At 52.5% G+C, this 17,373-nt stretch overlaps 3 protein-coding genes across 3 annotated transcripts in view; 1 reads left to right on the forward strand and 2 right to left on the reverse strand.

Moving 5' to 3' along the window:
• The window catches only part of LOC104318720 (potassium channel subfamily K member 16), a 110,193-nt gene that overhangs the window by 42,285 nt on the left and 50,535 nt on the right, over positions 1–17,373 (reverse strand). The gene's annotated exons all lie outside the window — the stretch shown is intronic.
• LOC138685383 (inositol 1,4,5-trisphosphate receptor-interacting protein-like 1) lies at positions 9,271–10,931 on the reverse strand. Its single transcript, XM_069783175.1, has one exon. The coding sequence runs from the start codon at positions 10,914–10,916 to the stop codon at positions 9,375–9,377; it is 1,542 nt and encodes a 513-aa protein (XP_069639276.1). The 5' UTR covers positions 10,917–10,931; the 3' UTR covers positions 9,271–9,374.
• On the forward strand, positions 11,840–13,040 carry LOC138685311 (inositol 1,4,5-trisphosphate receptor-interacting protein-like 1). The gene has a single exon (XM_069782966.1). It carries the CDS (start codon positions 11,963–11,965, stop codon positions 12,854–12,856), a length of 894 nt encoding a protein of 297 aa, XP_069639067.1. The 5' UTR covers positions 11,840–11,962; the 3' UTR covers positions 12,857–13,040.

Consider the following 17,373-nt stretch of genomic DNA (forward strand, 5'->3'; position numbering starts at 1 on the left):
AGTTAAGTTCTGAAGGAATTAGTGTTGTTGGTGCGACAGGTGAACGAGAGGCTAGACCCTTCTCTAAGCCTTTGACAATGAAATTAGGAAAGCAATGGGTCACTCATCGGTTTCTGTATTTGCCAAATTCTCCTAAACCCCTGTTAGGGAGAGACCTACTTGAGAAACTGGAAGCAGAAATTAAATTTAAAAATGGTGAGATTAAAATTTTAATTCCAGAAACTAAACATATCGAAGCAGTGGCTTTGTTGTTACAGGACGGCTACCGAAAGCAGAGGATCATACCGGTCGAAGTAAATAATGCTGTCATTCCAATCGTCTGGGCTGGGGAAGTTCCTGGTAAATCCAAAAGAGCAGAGCCTGTGAGAATTGATTTAAAGCCAGGATCGAGTCCGGTAAGAATTAAACAATACCCCCTAAAACTGGAAAGCCGGAAAGAGTTAGTACCGATAACACAAAAGTTTCTAAAGTACAAATTGTTAATAGAATGTGAATCCAAATATAACACCCCAACCTTGCCTGTTAAAAAGGCTAATGGAAAAGATTACAGGTTAGTTCAAGACCTCAGAGCGATAAATCAAATAGTACAAGATATTCACCCGGTAGTAGCAAATCCTTATACTTTGTTAACAACCCTAACGGAGAAACAAGAACGGTTCACAGTGTTAGGCTTGAAAGGTGCCTTTTTCTGTATTGCCTTGGATCCCAATAGTCAAGAGCTTTTTGCTTTTGAATGGGAAAATCCTGAGACTGGGAGAAAAACACAATATACATGGACAGTCTTGCCTCAAGGCTTTAAGAACAGCCCTGCCATTTTTGGAAGTCAATTGGCACGAGAATTAGAGATTTGGAAGAAAGAAAATAATCAAGGAATCTTGTTGCAATATGTGGATGACCTGTTAATTGCAGCTGAGACAGAAGATTGTTTACCCTGCTGTGTTTTTAACAACTGATCAAGTTGAAGGAGAACTGGAACATGACTGCCTGCAGACAATTGAAGAAGTCTACTCCAGCCAACCGGGTCTCCGAGGTGTGCCACTGGAAGAAGCAGATTGGAAACTATATACCGACGGAAGCAGTTTCATCCGTGAAGGAGAACGTTTATCAGGATATGCGGTAACCACTGCTGAGAAGGTAATTGAATCACGAGCTTTGCCTTCAAATGTATCTGCCCAAAAGGCTGAATTGATAGCTCTTACTCGAGCACTGGAACTAAGTCAAGGAAAGCGAATCGACATTTGGACAGACTCAAAGTATGCTTTTGGGGTAGTACATGCACATGGAGCAATATGGAAAGAAAGAGGACTGTTATCTGCACAAGGAACCACCACTCAGCATGCAGAACAAATACTGAAATTGTTAGAAGCCATTCAAAAGCCAACAGCAGTCACGATAACGCACTGTAAAGCACATCAGCCAGGTAGGACTGTCCTTGAAACAGGTAACCGATTGGCTGATAGAGCTGCTAAAGAGGCTGCAGAAAAAGGCATCCTAGGACTAGTTCCAGAGGAAAGTGTAAGTTTACCGAAAGATGCTCCAAATTATAATGAAAAAGGTGAAGAATTAATTATTAAATTGCAGGCTAATAAAAATGAAACAGGATGGGCTGTAACACCACCAGGTCAAATAATAGTCCTACCCACAATAATGAGAGAAGTTGCCCGGGCTGAAAATAACAAAGTACATTAGGGAACAGAAAACCTTGTTAAACATTTACAAACGTGTATTTTGAATAGAGATATGACAAAAGTTATTTGAATAATTACAATTGGGTGTGAAATTTGTATACGCAATAATCCCCAAACCAATAATAAAGTCACTTTGGGAATTACGAAACAAGGAAATTCTCCAGGAAAATGTTGGCAAATTGATTTTACAGAATTGCTTCAAAAAGAGGGATGTTGCTGTATCCTAGTTCTAGTTGATACCGTTACTGGGTAGCCTGAAGCTTTCCCTCGTCGCACCAACGAAACAAGAGAAGTATTTATCATCGTTGTTATAATCCGCATCACTTCTAGCTGTCTTAAACGAGCTGTGACACAATCTATGTTCAAGTGAGACTACTAAAAGAGTTAGTAGCCTGAAACAGAAAGGGGGGAATTGATAGCATATTTCCATACGTTCTGTATGGTGTATCTAAATATTCTGATGGTTTTAATATTTTGTACCAGCCGTGGAAACTGGTTTGCTGCTAGGTGACTGTAAAAGTGAGATTTGGTAAATAATTATTAGAAATCTTATACTAACACTATGACTGAAACAATAGACAAAAGTATAGCCAAGCAATTAACTAGCAGAGGTGGTGTGTACAGAAGGGTTAAAAGATGGAATTTTGGTCCGTGGATGAACACTGAGTAAGAAGTAGATAACTAAAAAACGCAGTCAGCACAGGGAGCAGATAGTTTATTGTCTATTGTTTGAAATGCTGACCATGGGGATAAGAAAGTAGAGCAATGTTAGGGGAGGTAGTACATGCAATAACGGAGGAATACAAGGCACCACACATAATTTTGCTTACCTTGCAAAAGTCCTGCTGTTGGTTAGAGCATCGTGACTGATGGATTATGGTAATTTGCCGTGTGCCCATGAACCAACAGAAGGGATGGCTATGGCACGTGCAGCGCGCCTGGCCAGCGGGCGCATGTGCCGTAGGCTCCCTATGTTGCAATCGAGGCGTGTTTCGGCACTCATTGGCCGTGAGCGTCGACAGCCGTTCCTCCACAAATGTATAAAATACTGGGGTTTTCCAAAGAGCAGTGGGCCGGTGTATGGCAAGGTCACCGTTGCCTCCGTGGGGACGCCCACGTAAAGCTGGCACCTACCGACTGCTGGGCTGAGCTTGCGGCGCAAGACGACACAAGAATGTACAGAATGTACAGATGGTTCTTCTTCTTCTTCACAGTCCTTGGGTCGGTATGTTAATAGGTTTGGGGTTTTTTTGCATTGTAAGATACCCTTAGCGTAACACATGTGTGTAGTTAATAAAATGCTTGCTTCTTCCGCTATAGTCAGTGTGTGTGCGTGTGTGTGTGTTTACCTTCTCGGGAATCCTCGAAGCCACCCTAAAGCAGGTGGTTACTGCTAAGTTTTGCAGTTCTTTGCTCTTATGACTAGATGTTCCTGTCCGCTAGATGAGAACAATGTTGAAACTGGCCACGTGTGATTGAAACTGCCTTAAGCTTCAAGATCAAAGAACAAGGACAAGAATAAAGACTTCAAGGGCAGCCAACGAGAGCTTCAAATGGGTCGGTGGTCGCAAAAGCAGCCCTTCGACTCAAATGGATCCTTCATTGCGCATGATCGAATGTAGGCAGTACTATGATAATCAGTTACAGTCATTTTTATGTATATGTATACTCATCTGATTAATGTGCAATTAGTTATTCTACAGAACCTGTTTGTGCTAAAGCTGTGGTATGCACGCTAGGTGGAACTATCCCCCGTGCATCCAGCGCTGCAACAAAGAACGCCTGCTTTCTAAAACTCCAAAACGAGTCTTGGAGAGTTTCTTCGACCGGCTTTTCGGTATCAGTGTGTCTGGTAAGGCAGTTGTTAATGAATAATTTTTGTTCCTAAGCTAGGACAGACCCATGACGCAATTATGGGACCTGGGAAAGAGAAGCAATGCAGACTTCTTGCACCCGCATTATTTACCCAGTGCATTGCAGGGACACCCACGTAGCGTGATCCGGTGGTAATGGAGGGCAGGGAGCATTTCCTGCCCGTGACACGACGTGTTGGGACAGGGTTTTCTTATGCCGAGTCCTGCTCTTGCTCCTTCCCGCTCCCATCATACCCACAGTTCAGCCTTTTTCTTTTTCTGCGTATGGTGTTAGCTATCTTGCTGCATCCCTATGCGTTCTGTGTCCTTAGGCAGATTATAGCCTGAAGTTAATTCCAGCTTAATGGAAAATGTTGTCAGTTGCCATGGAAATGCCTTACCATGTGATTGTGGTTGTACTTCCTGTTGTGCTTAGGGCTAAAACTGGTAGATGACCCTCATTTTTACACTTTCTTACATCTCTCCTAGAAATATCTGTTACTCGTAACTGTGGTCAGAACATTCAGTCTTCTAACACGGGTCATTTTTTTTTTATGCTGTGATCTTATGCCAGATTATTAAACACTTATGCTAAAGCTTTCTTCAGCAGAGATCCTCAGACTTCCCGGTTTCGTATTTAAGATCTGCAAGCCCAATTCCTGCGGACAGCTGTCACGGAAATGGGTGGGTTTCCATGAGTGAAGAAGATGCCGAAGCTGGTCACTTGCCTTTGCTAGCTGGCTGATACTGAGATAAGAGCTCTAGTATGCAGGAGGTAAGGGCTGCTGTGCCAGGCAGCCCAGCATGGAAAACTGCCCAAGTGCTGGGTGACTCCTGGCCGCAGGGCTGGCAACTGTAAACAGCACCTGCTTTTGCTCAGTGATATATCTGCCATCACTAACAGCTCATTTGGAGACCTGTGCTGGCTCTTTCTTTTGTTCATCATATACATTAGGGCTTCAAGTAATGCGGTTTTGTACAAGCTTATCTATGCTGTTGTCATCGTCAATGAAAAGACTCCCCCACCATCAACAGTGTCCCCTCCAACAATCTTTGGACAATGCTTTCATTGCTGGTAGCTCCACCTGAAGGCCTCCAGAACAATGGAAACACCTGCACTATAAGGTCTTTCACCCGCACAACAAGGTCACCAAGGCCGTTTGATCCTCACGCTCACAGAGTAACATAGAGAATTTGGGTCGGAAGAGACCTCTGGAGGTCTTTAGTCTCACCCCCTGATTAAAGCAGGGCTAACACCAAAGTTAGGACATGTCCCTCAGGGTCTTGTCCAGCTGAACTTCTAATGTTGCCAAAGAAGGAGATTCCCCACCCTCTCTGGCTGCTTCTTCCAGGGCTTATCTGCTCTCATGGCATGCTTCCCTCGGTGCAATGTGTGACACATTCTTTCATTGTGCACCTCTCAGAAAAGACAGGCTTTGGGTAGTGGAAGACAGCAATTAGATCTCCCTCAGCCTTCCTGCTTGGGGAGATGTGGTGCTGGACATTCGTGGTGTGGTGCAGTGTATGGGTGTCATCCTGCTACCTGTTGACAGAGCTGCAGCACCAGCCTGTTGCCGAGCCAGGGCATCCACCTCTTGAAACGAACGGTCCCCAGAGCAGCTTCTCCACACAGACAGGACAGTATAGCCTGTGGCATCCTCTCTAGACATCGTGCTGTCCTCAACCACCCCTGCACCTAGGCACACCTCTTGGGATGCTTACTCGGGGCCAGTGGCGTGGCCCGCAGGCTCATGTGCAACTGCGACCTGGCTATTACTCAATGAACAGCGCCAGGCGCGGATGAATCTATGTCCTGTCTGAAGCACTTCTTTTATTGCGAGCTTTTCTTACAGTTGTGAGCTTGCAACATGAGCATCCCTCGTGCCTACAGACTCTTTTAAGGTCCTTTAAAGGTCCTCACAGTTGCACAGAAAACCGGACAACAACCTTCCTTCTTATGCAGCCTGCTCCTGACAGCCCTCCTCCCTTGGCATCTTGGGACTCCCAGGAACTAGCCCTGGACTGTACTAATTCCCTTCTTCAGAGGAATTGTGTCTCTGTAGCATGAGAGCCAAGGGACTCAGGGAAAGGTGACAACTGGCAGCAAGCTTCCAGTGCTGCCAGGCAGGTCCTACAGCATGCTCTTGGGCAAGAGACAGCTGCTGGCTGGGGCACTGCTGGGACCCCGGGGCTGTACAGTGGATGTTCAGTTGTGCCTGAACACAACTGGGATGGGGATCCTGCAGCATCTGGCTATCTGTGCCACTTATCCTCTGGGAGTCAGAAAACAAACTGCTCAAGAACAGTTTTTAATAATGCAGGTGTGGCCAGAGTTGTCAGTGGCTCGGGATTTTTACAGAATACAGAAAAGAGAAAGTTCGACCCAGGATACCCCTCTCCAAGAAGAGCCTTCATAAGGGTGAGCAACTCTGAGGAAGTGACAGGAAGTTGCCAAAGAGCCTGGAAAACCTGCAGCCGCTTGGAATGGAAACCAGTTAACATGATGAAAACGCTTTAGCCTAGGTCACTGGCAAACCTGACTTTGTGGTAACAATCCGTTGGGATGCAGAGGGCTAAGCAGATTGCATTGTCTTCCTGGCCCCAGTCAGTGCTGGTAATTCTTCTTTGTCCCCCACATCCTGAGCCTTGTCCTTGATCAAAAGAACTTTGCGAGATGAACCTGCTTTCATTGGTTCAAAAGCTCAGAGGTACACAAGAGGGAAAAAAAGGAGCAAGAAACAAGCAACGTGTTCAAGAGGAGAGATCAGCAAACTGTCTTTAACTCTAGCTCAGAGCTTGCTCTTTGAAGCTGGGGGGGATGCAAAGCACTAAACTGGAATACCATGGTCTTACGCAAATAACATGTTTCTCTTCTTGCCTTCATATACCAAAGCCATAATGTACTTTACCTCTTTGAACCAGCAAAGATGCAACGTAAACACAGTCTTATGGCTATTTTTCAGTGAAACAAACTTTTTTGGGGGAAAGGTCAGGTCACAGAGGCAAAACCACCGGTGCAAAAGATGCAGCGATAGCATCTCATCTCAGCGTTAACTTCACTTTCCAAAGATCCATCATTAGGCAAAGAAGGTTCTGGTAGCTTTGCGCATCACGGAAGAACCGGCCATGTCCTGCACAGTCTAACTGAAAACGGGGAGAAGCCTGAGCTTCTCTAGCGCTTCGACATAGTTAGGCAGCTCTTTCGATGCGACAATTATTGAAAAGCTTGCAAATCTTCGCCCATACACCATCATTGAATTTCCACTGGAGGTGTACCAAATACAGCTATGAGTGCACATCTTCTGCCACACGGTGGCCATCAGCCACTACTTCTTATAGCGCCAGGGTCTACAGCCAAACAGCCCTTCCGCCCCCCTTGCTTGACTTGCGACACATTGCAATTGCCCGCTCCTGGGATCTAAAAAAGTGACCGGCATTTACGGGCAACGATACCCTCGAGAGCAGATTCCCAGGGGACCTTGCTAACTAGCTCCTTGAGCAGCCTAAAGTCTGCTCTCCCAGAATCCAGGGGAGTAGCTCTGCGGACAGGGTTTCCCATATCGCCAACGATTTTAAACTCGACCATTTTCTGATCACTATGGCCAAGACAGCCACCAATCATCACTTCACCCACAAGACCCTCTCTATGTACGAACAACAGGCCTAGGAGGGCACCCTTCCTAGTCGGCTCCCGTAGTACCCGTATCAAAGAGTTGTCTTCAACGTGGGCTTCAGGAATTTCCCGGGCCTGTTCATGTCTGCTCTGTGACAGCCCCAGTTCGCAGCTGGGCAGCTGGAGCCGCCCATAAGGACGACACAGGGCGACTGATCCAGAGATTTCCCGTGATTCCTCATGGATTCATACGTTGGCGTCCTCATCCTGGCTGGGTGATCCATAGCAGACTCCTGCAAGGACGTCCGCTTTCTTAGCTTTTCCCCTAATCTTTACGCAGAGGCTCTCAACCATGTCGTCCCCAGCTGCAAGCGCTGTACAGTCCGACCCCTCCTTTACATACAGCGCTGCCCCTCCGCCTCGCCTGCCCTGCCTCTCTCTCCTGAAGAGCCTGGAAGGGTCCGTCACTGCACTCCAGTCACAGGACTCTTCCCAGCAAGTGTCCCCTAGGCCAGCGATGTCGTTGCTCTGGGACCGAGCCGAGGCCTCTAGCTCCTCCTGTCTCTTCCTCGCACCGCGCGCTTGAGCCCACAAACGTTTCAAACGCGCTCCTGTGTCCTCGGCACATCGCGGAGCAGAGCGAAAGCTCTGCGCACCGTTCCTCCAACATTGTCGCGCCATCCCTAGCTTATCACTAGCAGGACTGATTTTACCCCTTCCCCCCTCCAAACCTAGTTTAAAGCTCTTTCAGTCAGCCCCGCTCGCTCGTGAGCAAAAATACTTTTCCCCCCTTGAGAATGGGGGAATCTTGTCAGGCCCCAGCAGGCCTGGTGTCGCGTAGACCATCCCATGGTTGAAAAACTCCAAATTCTGGCAGTGACGCTAGCCTCGGAGCCAGGTGCCGATACGCTGCGTCCGCCTGTGTGTTTCGATGTCATTCCCTCCAGCTGGGAGGACAGAGGAGAATACTACCTGTGCTCCTGACCCCTCTACCAATCTGCCCGAGGCCCTCAAGTCTCTTTTGCTCGCCCTTGGACTTCTCATCTTTACTTCCTTGGTACCCACACGAAAAAGCAAAAGCGGCTAACAGTGAGGGCCGTACAAGGCTCACGAGTTTCCCGGGAACGCCTTCAACCCGAGCCGCAGGGAGGCAGGCGGCTTCCCAAAAAGGCAGGTCTGGTCGGCAGACCGGGGCAGGAGTGAATGAATTCTTTACGTTGCTTTGCCTGGGCGTGTAGCTCGTGCTCTACCTACTGAACTGTCCTCTCTCAACCCGCAAGCTTTCCCACTTTTACCCTTCAGATTCTCTCCACCGTGCCACTGCGGGCAAGGCACTGAGGAGCTGCGTGATGATGCCAAGCTGCCTGCTGGCATTAACCCGCAGCACCTGGGAAGCCAAAGCCCAGTGAATCACTGAGACCAGAGCCCACTGCACCAGCTCTTCTGCAAGATGCTCCCCGACGCCGTGGCAGCTGAGCTGTCAGCACCCTATGCCCGCATTCCCCGACCCAGAGACGCACGGACACTCACGGACACGGCCTTTGTCCAAACAAGAGATTTATTGACACCTTTGCGCACGGTGGATCTCCCGGAGGGAATGGACTCTCTCAGAGAGGGAGGGCGGTCGCTGTCCGCGTGGTAACAGGCATCTCTGTCGCAAGGCTCCTTGCAATGGCCCCGTCGGCTGCATCGGGTCCCACTCCGCAGCGTGTGCTTTTGCTGTGTAGGAAAGCTGGGGCAGCGATTGCCACTGCCAATTGAGGAGCGTGTTCTCCGTGTCCAGCGTGCTCAGTTCCGCAGCACCAGCTCCTCAGGAAGCGTCTAGCATGGGCGCTTTCTCTGTCCAGACTGCAGTCTGAGGCACACAGAGGCACATCAGCGCTGCCTTTCGCTTAGTCCCCGCACAGCTGGAGCTGCCAGGAAGAATTTCTGGGCCCATGTGAAATCGCCACCATGGCCGCGACTGTGAGGGGAAAGGACGATGAACATCGGCTTTGTAGCCGCTGTAGTCACCACTATCTGCCGCGCTGGGGAGACTGCCTAGAGGAGAACACTGACAGTCTTGACAGAGGGCTGCTTTACAGGGTTTTCCCTTTACTTTCTGTGTCCCGCATTCTTCCCTCTTTTTCCCTGCGGTATGAGGTGGTAGTCTGGTATGAGGTGGTAGTCTGCCATCAGCTGTGAGTCCCGCAAACACAGCTCTGTGCGTGAAGATCTCTTTCAGTGGCCGAGGATCAGCAGTCTTATGAACCGTTCTCGCAGATACTTATACTCAAGCATTGCCTTGTCGTGGGCGGCCGGATCCTGTACCAGGTGCTGGAAGAGGTTGAGTGGTTCGGCCGTTTGGAAGGCTGGGGGCAAGACTATCTCCTCAGGCACCCTCTCGTTGCCGAAGAAGAAGTGGTCGAGGCGTTTCTCCTCCAGGCAGCGGTGCAGGTATTGCATGATATCCTCCATCCGCCGCACAAAATGCCTCCTGCGCCAGCCTGACAGGGGTATGGTGGTCAGGAGGTGCATCACAACTGTCTTCAGGGTATAGGTGGAAAAGCCTATGCCCACCAGGATGCGGGCGCAGGCCTGCAGGCATCTGAGGTGGAAGCTGTCATGCGGGACCTGCCTGGCCATATGCCTGAAGAACTTCGCCTCTGCCACAGCGTAGCTCTCTGGCCACGTCGTGCTTGGGGTGAAGATGGCCTCTGTATTCTGGCTGCTCACGAAGATGTCCGAATTGCCTTGCTGCACCCCAAACATCATCTCAATAATGTGGGTTTTGTTGTTGCGTTCTGTCACCTGGAATTTGCAGGAGCGACTGGAGGGCAGCATGGTCAGACGCCATGTGGATGACTGAGGCAAAGCCACCCAGGCTGCTTTCACCAGTTGATAGAACCAGCGGGCAGTTTTCTGCACATCTAGGTAGGAGCCAGTGCAGAGGGTGTGTAGGAGGCTGGGACCCTGATCCCTCCTAAGCTCCTCCTCAGGCTGGTGCAGGAAGCACAGCATCTCTCCTGCCAGCTGCTCCCTCGTGCAGGTGCACTCCAGCTCCACGCGGACGCAGAAGTTCCTCGCTGGCGTCTCCCCCCTGTTGCCCAACTCCAGGTGGAAGGCGTGCCCATAGGGGGGCTTCAGGGGCACGAGCAGGCGGTAGATGATGTCTTCCTCGCGGGGACTCCAACCTTCGAAGGCGCTGCCCACCCCGATGGCGGGTTGCAGCACTGGGAAGAAACTATTTGACAAGATTTCTCTGAAGACAAGGATGAAGGTGCCAAGGAGGTCCTTTACCACCTGACAGTCCCTGGCTAGGTTTTGAACTGGCCACTGTATTTGCTCCAAAAAAAGCCTTCCCAGATCATTCTCACTGTCACTGTCGTCTTCTTCCGCCTCCTCTTCCACCTGCTCCCTGTCACTGCTAGAGCTCTCCTCGTCACTGCTGCTGTCCACCTCATGGCTCCTTTTCCTGAGCCACCAGCAGAGCCCGAAGAGCAGGAGCAGGACTCCAGCAACGGCCCAGAACTGCCACTGCTGCAAGGCAGCAAAGAGCAGGGCTCCCCAGGCAAAGCCGCTCTGCTCCTGGGTCCTCTGCTCCAGCTCCTGCGTCCCCTGCTCCAGCTCCTGCAGCATCCGAGTCATCTTCCGGCTGAGATACCACCCACGCAGCCGCATGCGCTCGCGTGTGGCCTCATCCAGCTCATCGTGGACCACATGAGCATTCCAGAGGATGTTTTGCACAACCAGAAGAATTGTGAAGAATTGTATCACAGCCATGGCCTGCAGGAGGAGGGAGAGAAGGGGTTCAGTGGGGCTGGGAGGGAGGGAGCTGGCGTCGGGGGCAGCAGGGCCGGGAGCCGCAGGGAGCTGGGGGCAGGTAGGAGAGGGGGCGAGGCAGCTGGGAGGCAGCAAGGCCTGCGCCCAGCCCCGGTGGCGGCGGCACCGTGCCCTGCCCGAGGTGCTCCCGCCAGCGGCTGGGCCCTCGGTGCAGGCCGAGAACCCACCCCCCCGGGGGCCCGCGTTTCTGCCCCGGCCCTCGTCCAGCCCAGCCTCCCCCCGCCTGCGCACTCACCGCTCGCCCAGGCTGTACTGGGGCAGCGCTGCCGGCTGGTGCCTTTTATACCCCCCCCCCATTGTGACTCGGCCCCTCTGATGTCATAGGGGCCAGAGCGCATCACAGGCACGCCCGCCGGCGTTTGCACATACTCTCATCCTAGGATACATATTTGAGGTTGCCCAGTGCGGAGTCAGGGGTTGGACTCGATGACCCTCGGGGGTCCCTTCCAACTCAGGACGTTCCGTGATTGATTGTGAGATTGCCGTCGGCAGGCAGACGGCAAGCGATCCAAAATGAAGCAGCACGCAAGCTCCCGTGAAGAAAACGAACTCGAGCCCAGCCTTCACCAGTCCTCCAGGGCAGCCGGGAGTCGCTGAGCCGGGGTGAGGCCGAAGGCCGGGGCTGGCCGGCGGGCGTGCCTGTGATGCGCTCCGGCACCTGTGACATCAGAGGGGCCGAGTCACAATGGGGGGGGGTATAAAAGGCACCAGCCGGCAGCGCTGCCCCAGTACAGCCTGGGCGAGCGGTGAGTGCGCAGGCGGGGGGAGGCTGGGCTGGACGAGGGCCGGGGCAGAAACGCGGGCCCCCGGGGGGGTGGGTTCTCGGCCTCCACCGGGGCTGGGCGCAGGCCTTGCTGCCTCCCAGCTGCCTCGCCCCCTCTCCTACCTGCCCCCAGCTCCCTGCGGCTCCCGGCCCTGCTCCCCCCGACGCCAGCTCCCTCCCTCCCAGCCCCACTGAACCCCTTCTCTCCCTCCTCCTGCAGGCCATGGCTGCCAGACAATTCTTCGGCCTGGTTGTGCAAAGCATCATCCGGAATGCTCTGCAGGAGCTGGAGCAGAGCGGCTTTGCCTGGGGAGCCCTGCTCTTTGCTGCCTTGGAGCAGTGGCAGTTCCCGGCTGTTGCTCGAGTCCTGCTCCTGCTCTTCGGGCTCTGCTGGTGGCTCAGGAAAAGGAGCCGTCAGCCAGCCAGCAGTAGCAAGGAGGCGGCTAAGGAGGAGGAAGAAGTAAATTCCTGTGTTGCAGTGGATGTGGGCAGAATTTCGCTCAAGCGCCTCCTGGACCTGCCAGAATCGTTCATGATGGTGGATAAGATGGTGGATGAACTTCTCCATATGTGCCAAACGCTTTCCAGGAATAGTTTTATGCCGCGACTGAAGCCAGCTGTCGTTTTGAGAAGCGCCTTAGAAGGTTGGAGTCTCTGTAAGGATGATGCTGCCTACAACCTGCTCGTGCCCCTGAACCCGCCCCGTGGGCACTCCTTCCACCTGGAGTTGGGCAACAGGGGGGAGAGTCCAGCGAGGAACTCCAGGCTCCGCGTGGAGCTGGAGTGCACCTGCACGAGGGAGCAGCTGGTGGAGGACATGCTGTGCTTCCTGCACCACCCCGAGGAGAAGCTGAGGAAAAATCAGAGTCCCAGCCTCCTAGGCACCCTCTGCACCGGCCCCTACCTAGACATGGAGAAAACCACCCGCTGGTTCCAGTTCTTGGTAAAAGCATCCTGGAAGCTTTTGCCTCAGTCGAGACACCACCGCTTAACCGTGCTGCCCTCCAGGCGCTCCTGCAAGCTCCGGCTGACGAACGCTTCCAATAGTCCCCTGCTGATTGTGATGACATTTGTGGTGCAGCAAGATGGCTTGGACACCTTGCTGAGCGTCGAGTAGGCAGAGACCAGCGTTACCAGCAGCAGGACGTGGCCGGAGAGTCCATTCCCTCCGGGAGATCCACCGTGCGCAAAGGTGTCAATAAATCTCTTGTTTGGACAAAGGCCGTGTCCGTGAGTGTCCGTGCGTCTCTGGGTCGGGGAATGCGGGCATAGGGTGCTGACAGCTCAGCTGCCACGGCGTCGGGGAGCATCTTGCAGAAGAGCTGGTGCAGTGGGCTCTGGTCTCAGTGATTCACTGGGCTTTGGCTTCCCAGGTGCTGCGGGTTAATGCCAGCAGGCAGCTTGGCATCATCACGCAGCTCCTCAGTGCCTTGCCCGCAGTGGCACGGTGGAGAGAATCTGAAGGGTAAAAGTGGGAAAGCTTGCGGGTTGAGAGAGGACAGTTCAGTAGGTAGAGCACGAGCTACACGCCCAGGCAAAGCAACGTAAAGAATTCATTCACTCCTGCCCCGGTCTGCCGACCAGACCTGCCTTTTTGGGAAGCCGCCTGCCTCCCTGCGGCTCGGGTTGAAGGCGTTCCCGGGAAACTCGTGAGCCTTGTACGGCCCTCACTGTTAGCCGCTTTTGCTTTTTCGTGTGGGTACCAAGGAAGTCGTGATGAGAATTCCAAGGGCGAGCAAAAGAGACTTGAGGGCCTCGGGCAGATTGGTAGAGGGGTCAGGAGCACAGGTAGTATTCTCCTCTGTCCTCCCAGCTGGAGGGAATGACATCGAAACACACAGGCGGACGCAGCGTATCGGCACCTGGCTCCGAGGCTAGCGTCACTGCCAGAATTTGGAGTTTTTCAACCATGGGATGGTCTACGCGACACCAGGCCTGCTGGGGCCTGACAAGATTCCCCCATTCTCAAGGGGGGAAAAGTATTTTTGCTCACGAGCGAGCGGGGCTGACTGAAAGAGCTTTAAACTAGGTTTGGAGGGGGGAAGGGGTAAAATCAGTCCTGCTAGTGATAAGCTAGGGATGGCGCGACAATGTTGGAGGAACGGTGCGCAGAGCTTTCGCTCTGCTCCACGATGTGCCGAGGACACAGGAGCGCGTTTGAAACGTTTGTGGGCTCAAGCGCGCGGTGCGAGGAAGAGACAGGAGGAGCTAGAGGCCTCGGCTCGGTCCCAGAGCAACGACATCGCTGGCCTAGGGGACACTTGCTGGGAAGAGTCCTGTGACTGGAGTGCAGTGACGGACCCTTCCAGGCTCTTCAGGAGAGAGAGGCAGGGCAGGCGAGGCGGAGGGGCAGCGCTGTATGTAAAGGAGGGGTCGGACTGTACAGCGCTTGCAGCTGGGGACGACATGGTTGAGAGCCTCTGCGTAAAGATTAGGGGAAAAGCTAATAAAGCGGACGTCCTTGCAGGAGTCTGCTGTGGATCACCCAGCCAGGATGAGGACGCCAACGTATGAATCCATGAGGAATCACGGGAAATCTCTGGATCAGTCGCCCTGTGTCGTCCTTATGGGCGGCTCCAGCTGCCCAGCTGCGAACTGGGGCTGTCACAGAGCAGACATGAACAGGCCCGGGAAATTCCTGAAGCCCACGTTGAAGACAACTCTTTGATACGGGTACTACGGGAGCCGACTAGGAAGGGTGCCCTCCTAGGCCTGTTGTTCGTACATAGAGAGGGTCTTGTGGGTGAAGTGATGATTGGTGGCTGTCTTGGCCATAGTGATCAGAAAATGGTCGAGTTTAAAATCGTTGGCGATATGGGAAACCCTGTCCGCAGAGCTACTCCCCTGGATTCTGGGAGAGCAGACTTTAGGCTGCTCAAGGAGCTAGTTAGCAAGGTCCCCTGGGAATCTGCTCTCGAGGGTATCGTTGCCCGTAAATGCCGGTCACTTTTTAAGAGCCGTTTCTTAAGGGCACAGGAGCGGGCAATTGCAATGCGTCGCAAGTCAAGCAAGAGGGGCAGAAGGGTGGCTTGGCTGACCAGGGGTCTCCTTTGGGAACTTAGGCGGCCGACGGGAAGGTATGGGCTCTGGAAAGGGATCTGGGGCGTCTTGGTTGGTGGTAAGCGCGGTAGGAGTCAACAACGTGCCCTGGCGGCCCAACAGGCCAGCCATCTCCTGGGGCGCGTTAGGCACAGTAGAGGTAGCCGGGGGAAAGAAGGGATTGACCCACCACGCTCAGGAGGGGTGCGGCCTCACCTCACGTACCGTGTGCAGCTTTGGGCTCCACAATGTAAGCAGGACGTAAAGATATTAGAACGTGTCCAAAGGAGGGCAGCGAAGACAGTGAAAGGACTAGCGGGCATGTCCTGATGAGGTGCAGCTGGGGACGCTGGGTTTGTTCAGCCTAGAGGAGAGGAGACCGAGGGCTGGCCTCATGGCTGCCTACAACTTCCTCAGGACGGGGAGCGGAGAGGGAGGTGCCGATCTCTTCTCCCTGGGGTCCGGTGATAGGACACGAAGGAATGGCTTAAAGCTGCGTCAAGGGAAGTTCCGACTGGATAGCAGGAAAAAGTTCTTCAGCGAGAGGGTGGTCAAGCAGTGGAACAAGCCCCTCCCCGGAAAGGGTCACGGCCCCAAGCCTGTTGGTATTCAAGAAGCAAGTGGACAATGCTCTCAGAGATATGAGAGAGAGTTGCGGTGAAGGGAGTTACATCTAGCTGGCGGCCGGTCACAAGTGGTGTTCTCCAGGGCTCAGTATTGGGGTGAGTTCTGTTCAATATCTTTACCAATGATCCGCATGAGGGGATCGAGCGCACGCTCAGTCAGTTTGCAGATGACACTGAGCTGGGCGGGAGTGTTGATCTGCTTGAGGGTAGAAAGGCTCGACAGAGGGATCTGGACAGGCTGGATCGATGGGCTGAGGCCAACTGTATGGGATTCAACAAGGCCAAGTGCCGGGTCCTGCGCTTGGGTTTTAACAGCCCCACACAATGCTATAGGCTTGGGGAAGAGTGGCTGGAAAGCTGCCTGGCGGAAAAGGACCTGGGGGTGTCAGCTGACGGCCGGCAGCGTGCCCAGGTGGCCAAGAAGGCCAGGAGCATCCTGGCTTGTATCAGAAATAGCGTGGCCAGCAGGATTAGGGAAGCGATCATCCCGCCCTGGCCTCGGCACTGGTGAGACCTCACCTCGACTAGCATGTTCAGTTTTGGGCCCCTCGCTACAGGAAAGTCATTGAGGTGCTGGAGCGCGTCCAAAGAAGAGCAGCGAAGCCGGGGAAGGGTGTAGAGAACAGGCCTTTTGAGGAGCGGCTGAGGGAGCTGGGGTTGTTTAGCCTGGAGAACAGGAGGCTGAGGGGGGGAGGGAGACCTTATCGCTCTCTACCACTACCAGAAAGGAGGTTGTGGGTGTCGGTCGCTTTTCTCAGGCAGGAAGCGATAGGAGGAGAGGAGTTGCTGGGGCGTGTTCAGAGAAGGGCAACCAAGTTGGTGAGGGGCCTGGAGCATAAGTCTTATGAGGAGCGGCTGAGGGAGCTGGGGCTGTTTAGTCTAGAGAAGAGGAGGCTGAGGGGAGACCTTATAGCTCTCTACGAGTACCTGAAGGGGGGTTGCAGTGAGGTGGGTGCTGGTCTCTCCAGGGGGCTGGAGATAGGACGAGAGGAAATGGCCTCACGTCGCGGCAAGGGAGATTGAGGGTGTGGCAACTATTAAAGTACCCTTTTCTATTGTGGATTTAAATAATTGGAAAGTAGCACCTGGGAGCTATCAAGAAAACGCTGATCAAACAGCCCACGCTTTTGAAACAATGATTCAGACTCAGGATCCTGATTGGAAAGATGCTAGGAAATATACTAATATGGATCCTGAGTCTGAAGAAGGAAGAGCTCAATTGGCTCCTTTATTTATAGGTCAATCCTCTGATGATATCAGAAGGAAATTACAAGAATTACAAGGAGCAGATTCTCGAGATTGGGGAAAATTATTAGAAGTTGCTTGGGTGGCATACAGAAATAGAGATGAATTACAGAGTAAAATGAATGCAAGGTTAGTAGCTGCTCTGGAAGTAGGAGCTGGCGTGGGACAAAGGAGAGGAACTGGACTGGGGTCACCAGTGGGATTAAACCAGCCCCTGGGACCGAATCAGCGTGCATACTGTAAACAAGAAGGTCACTGGAAAGGGGAATGGCCCCTGAGACCTACAAGGTCACAAGTGACCCCAATTTTGACCGCACAGTCTCAGCAAGTTCCCCCTTTCTTAGGGAAGTTGAGTGAAAGTATCTGACAGGGACCGGAGGGGAGTCTCCCAGCAGAACCTCTGGTTACAGCTAACCTGGGAGAACATAAAATTGAATTTTTAGTTGACACTGGAGCCACCTTTTCGGTTTTAAACACCTTAGAGGGGGAGTTAAGTTCTGAAGGAATTAGTGTTGTTGGTGCGACAGGTGAACGAGAGGCTAGACCCTTCTCTAAGCCTTTGACAATGAAATTAGGAAAGCAATGGGTCACTCATCGGTTTCTGTATTTGCCAAATTCTCCTAAACCCCTGTTAGGGAGAGACCTACTTGAGAAACTGGAAGCAGAAATTAAATTTAAAAATGGTGAGATTAAAATTTTAATTCCAGAAACTAAACATATCGAA

The sequence above is a fragment of the Haliaeetus albicilla genome, chromosome 5 (assembly GCF_947461875.1).
Source record: "Haliaeetus albicilla chromosome 5, bHalAlb1.1, whole genome shotgun sequence".
Classification (NCBI taxonomy): domain Eukaryota; kingdom Metazoa; phylum Chordata; class Aves; order Accipitriformes; family Accipitridae; genus Haliaeetus; species Haliaeetus albicilla.

Coding starts and splice junctions, on each gene's coding strand:
- LOC138685311 (XM_069782966.1), top strand. CDS start 11,963: ATGGCTGCCAGACAATTCTTCGGCCTGGTTGTGCAAAGCATCATCCGG.
- LOC138685383 (XM_069783175.1), bottom strand. CDS start 10,916: ATGGCTGTGATACAATTCTTCACAATTCTTCTGGTTGTGCAAAACATC.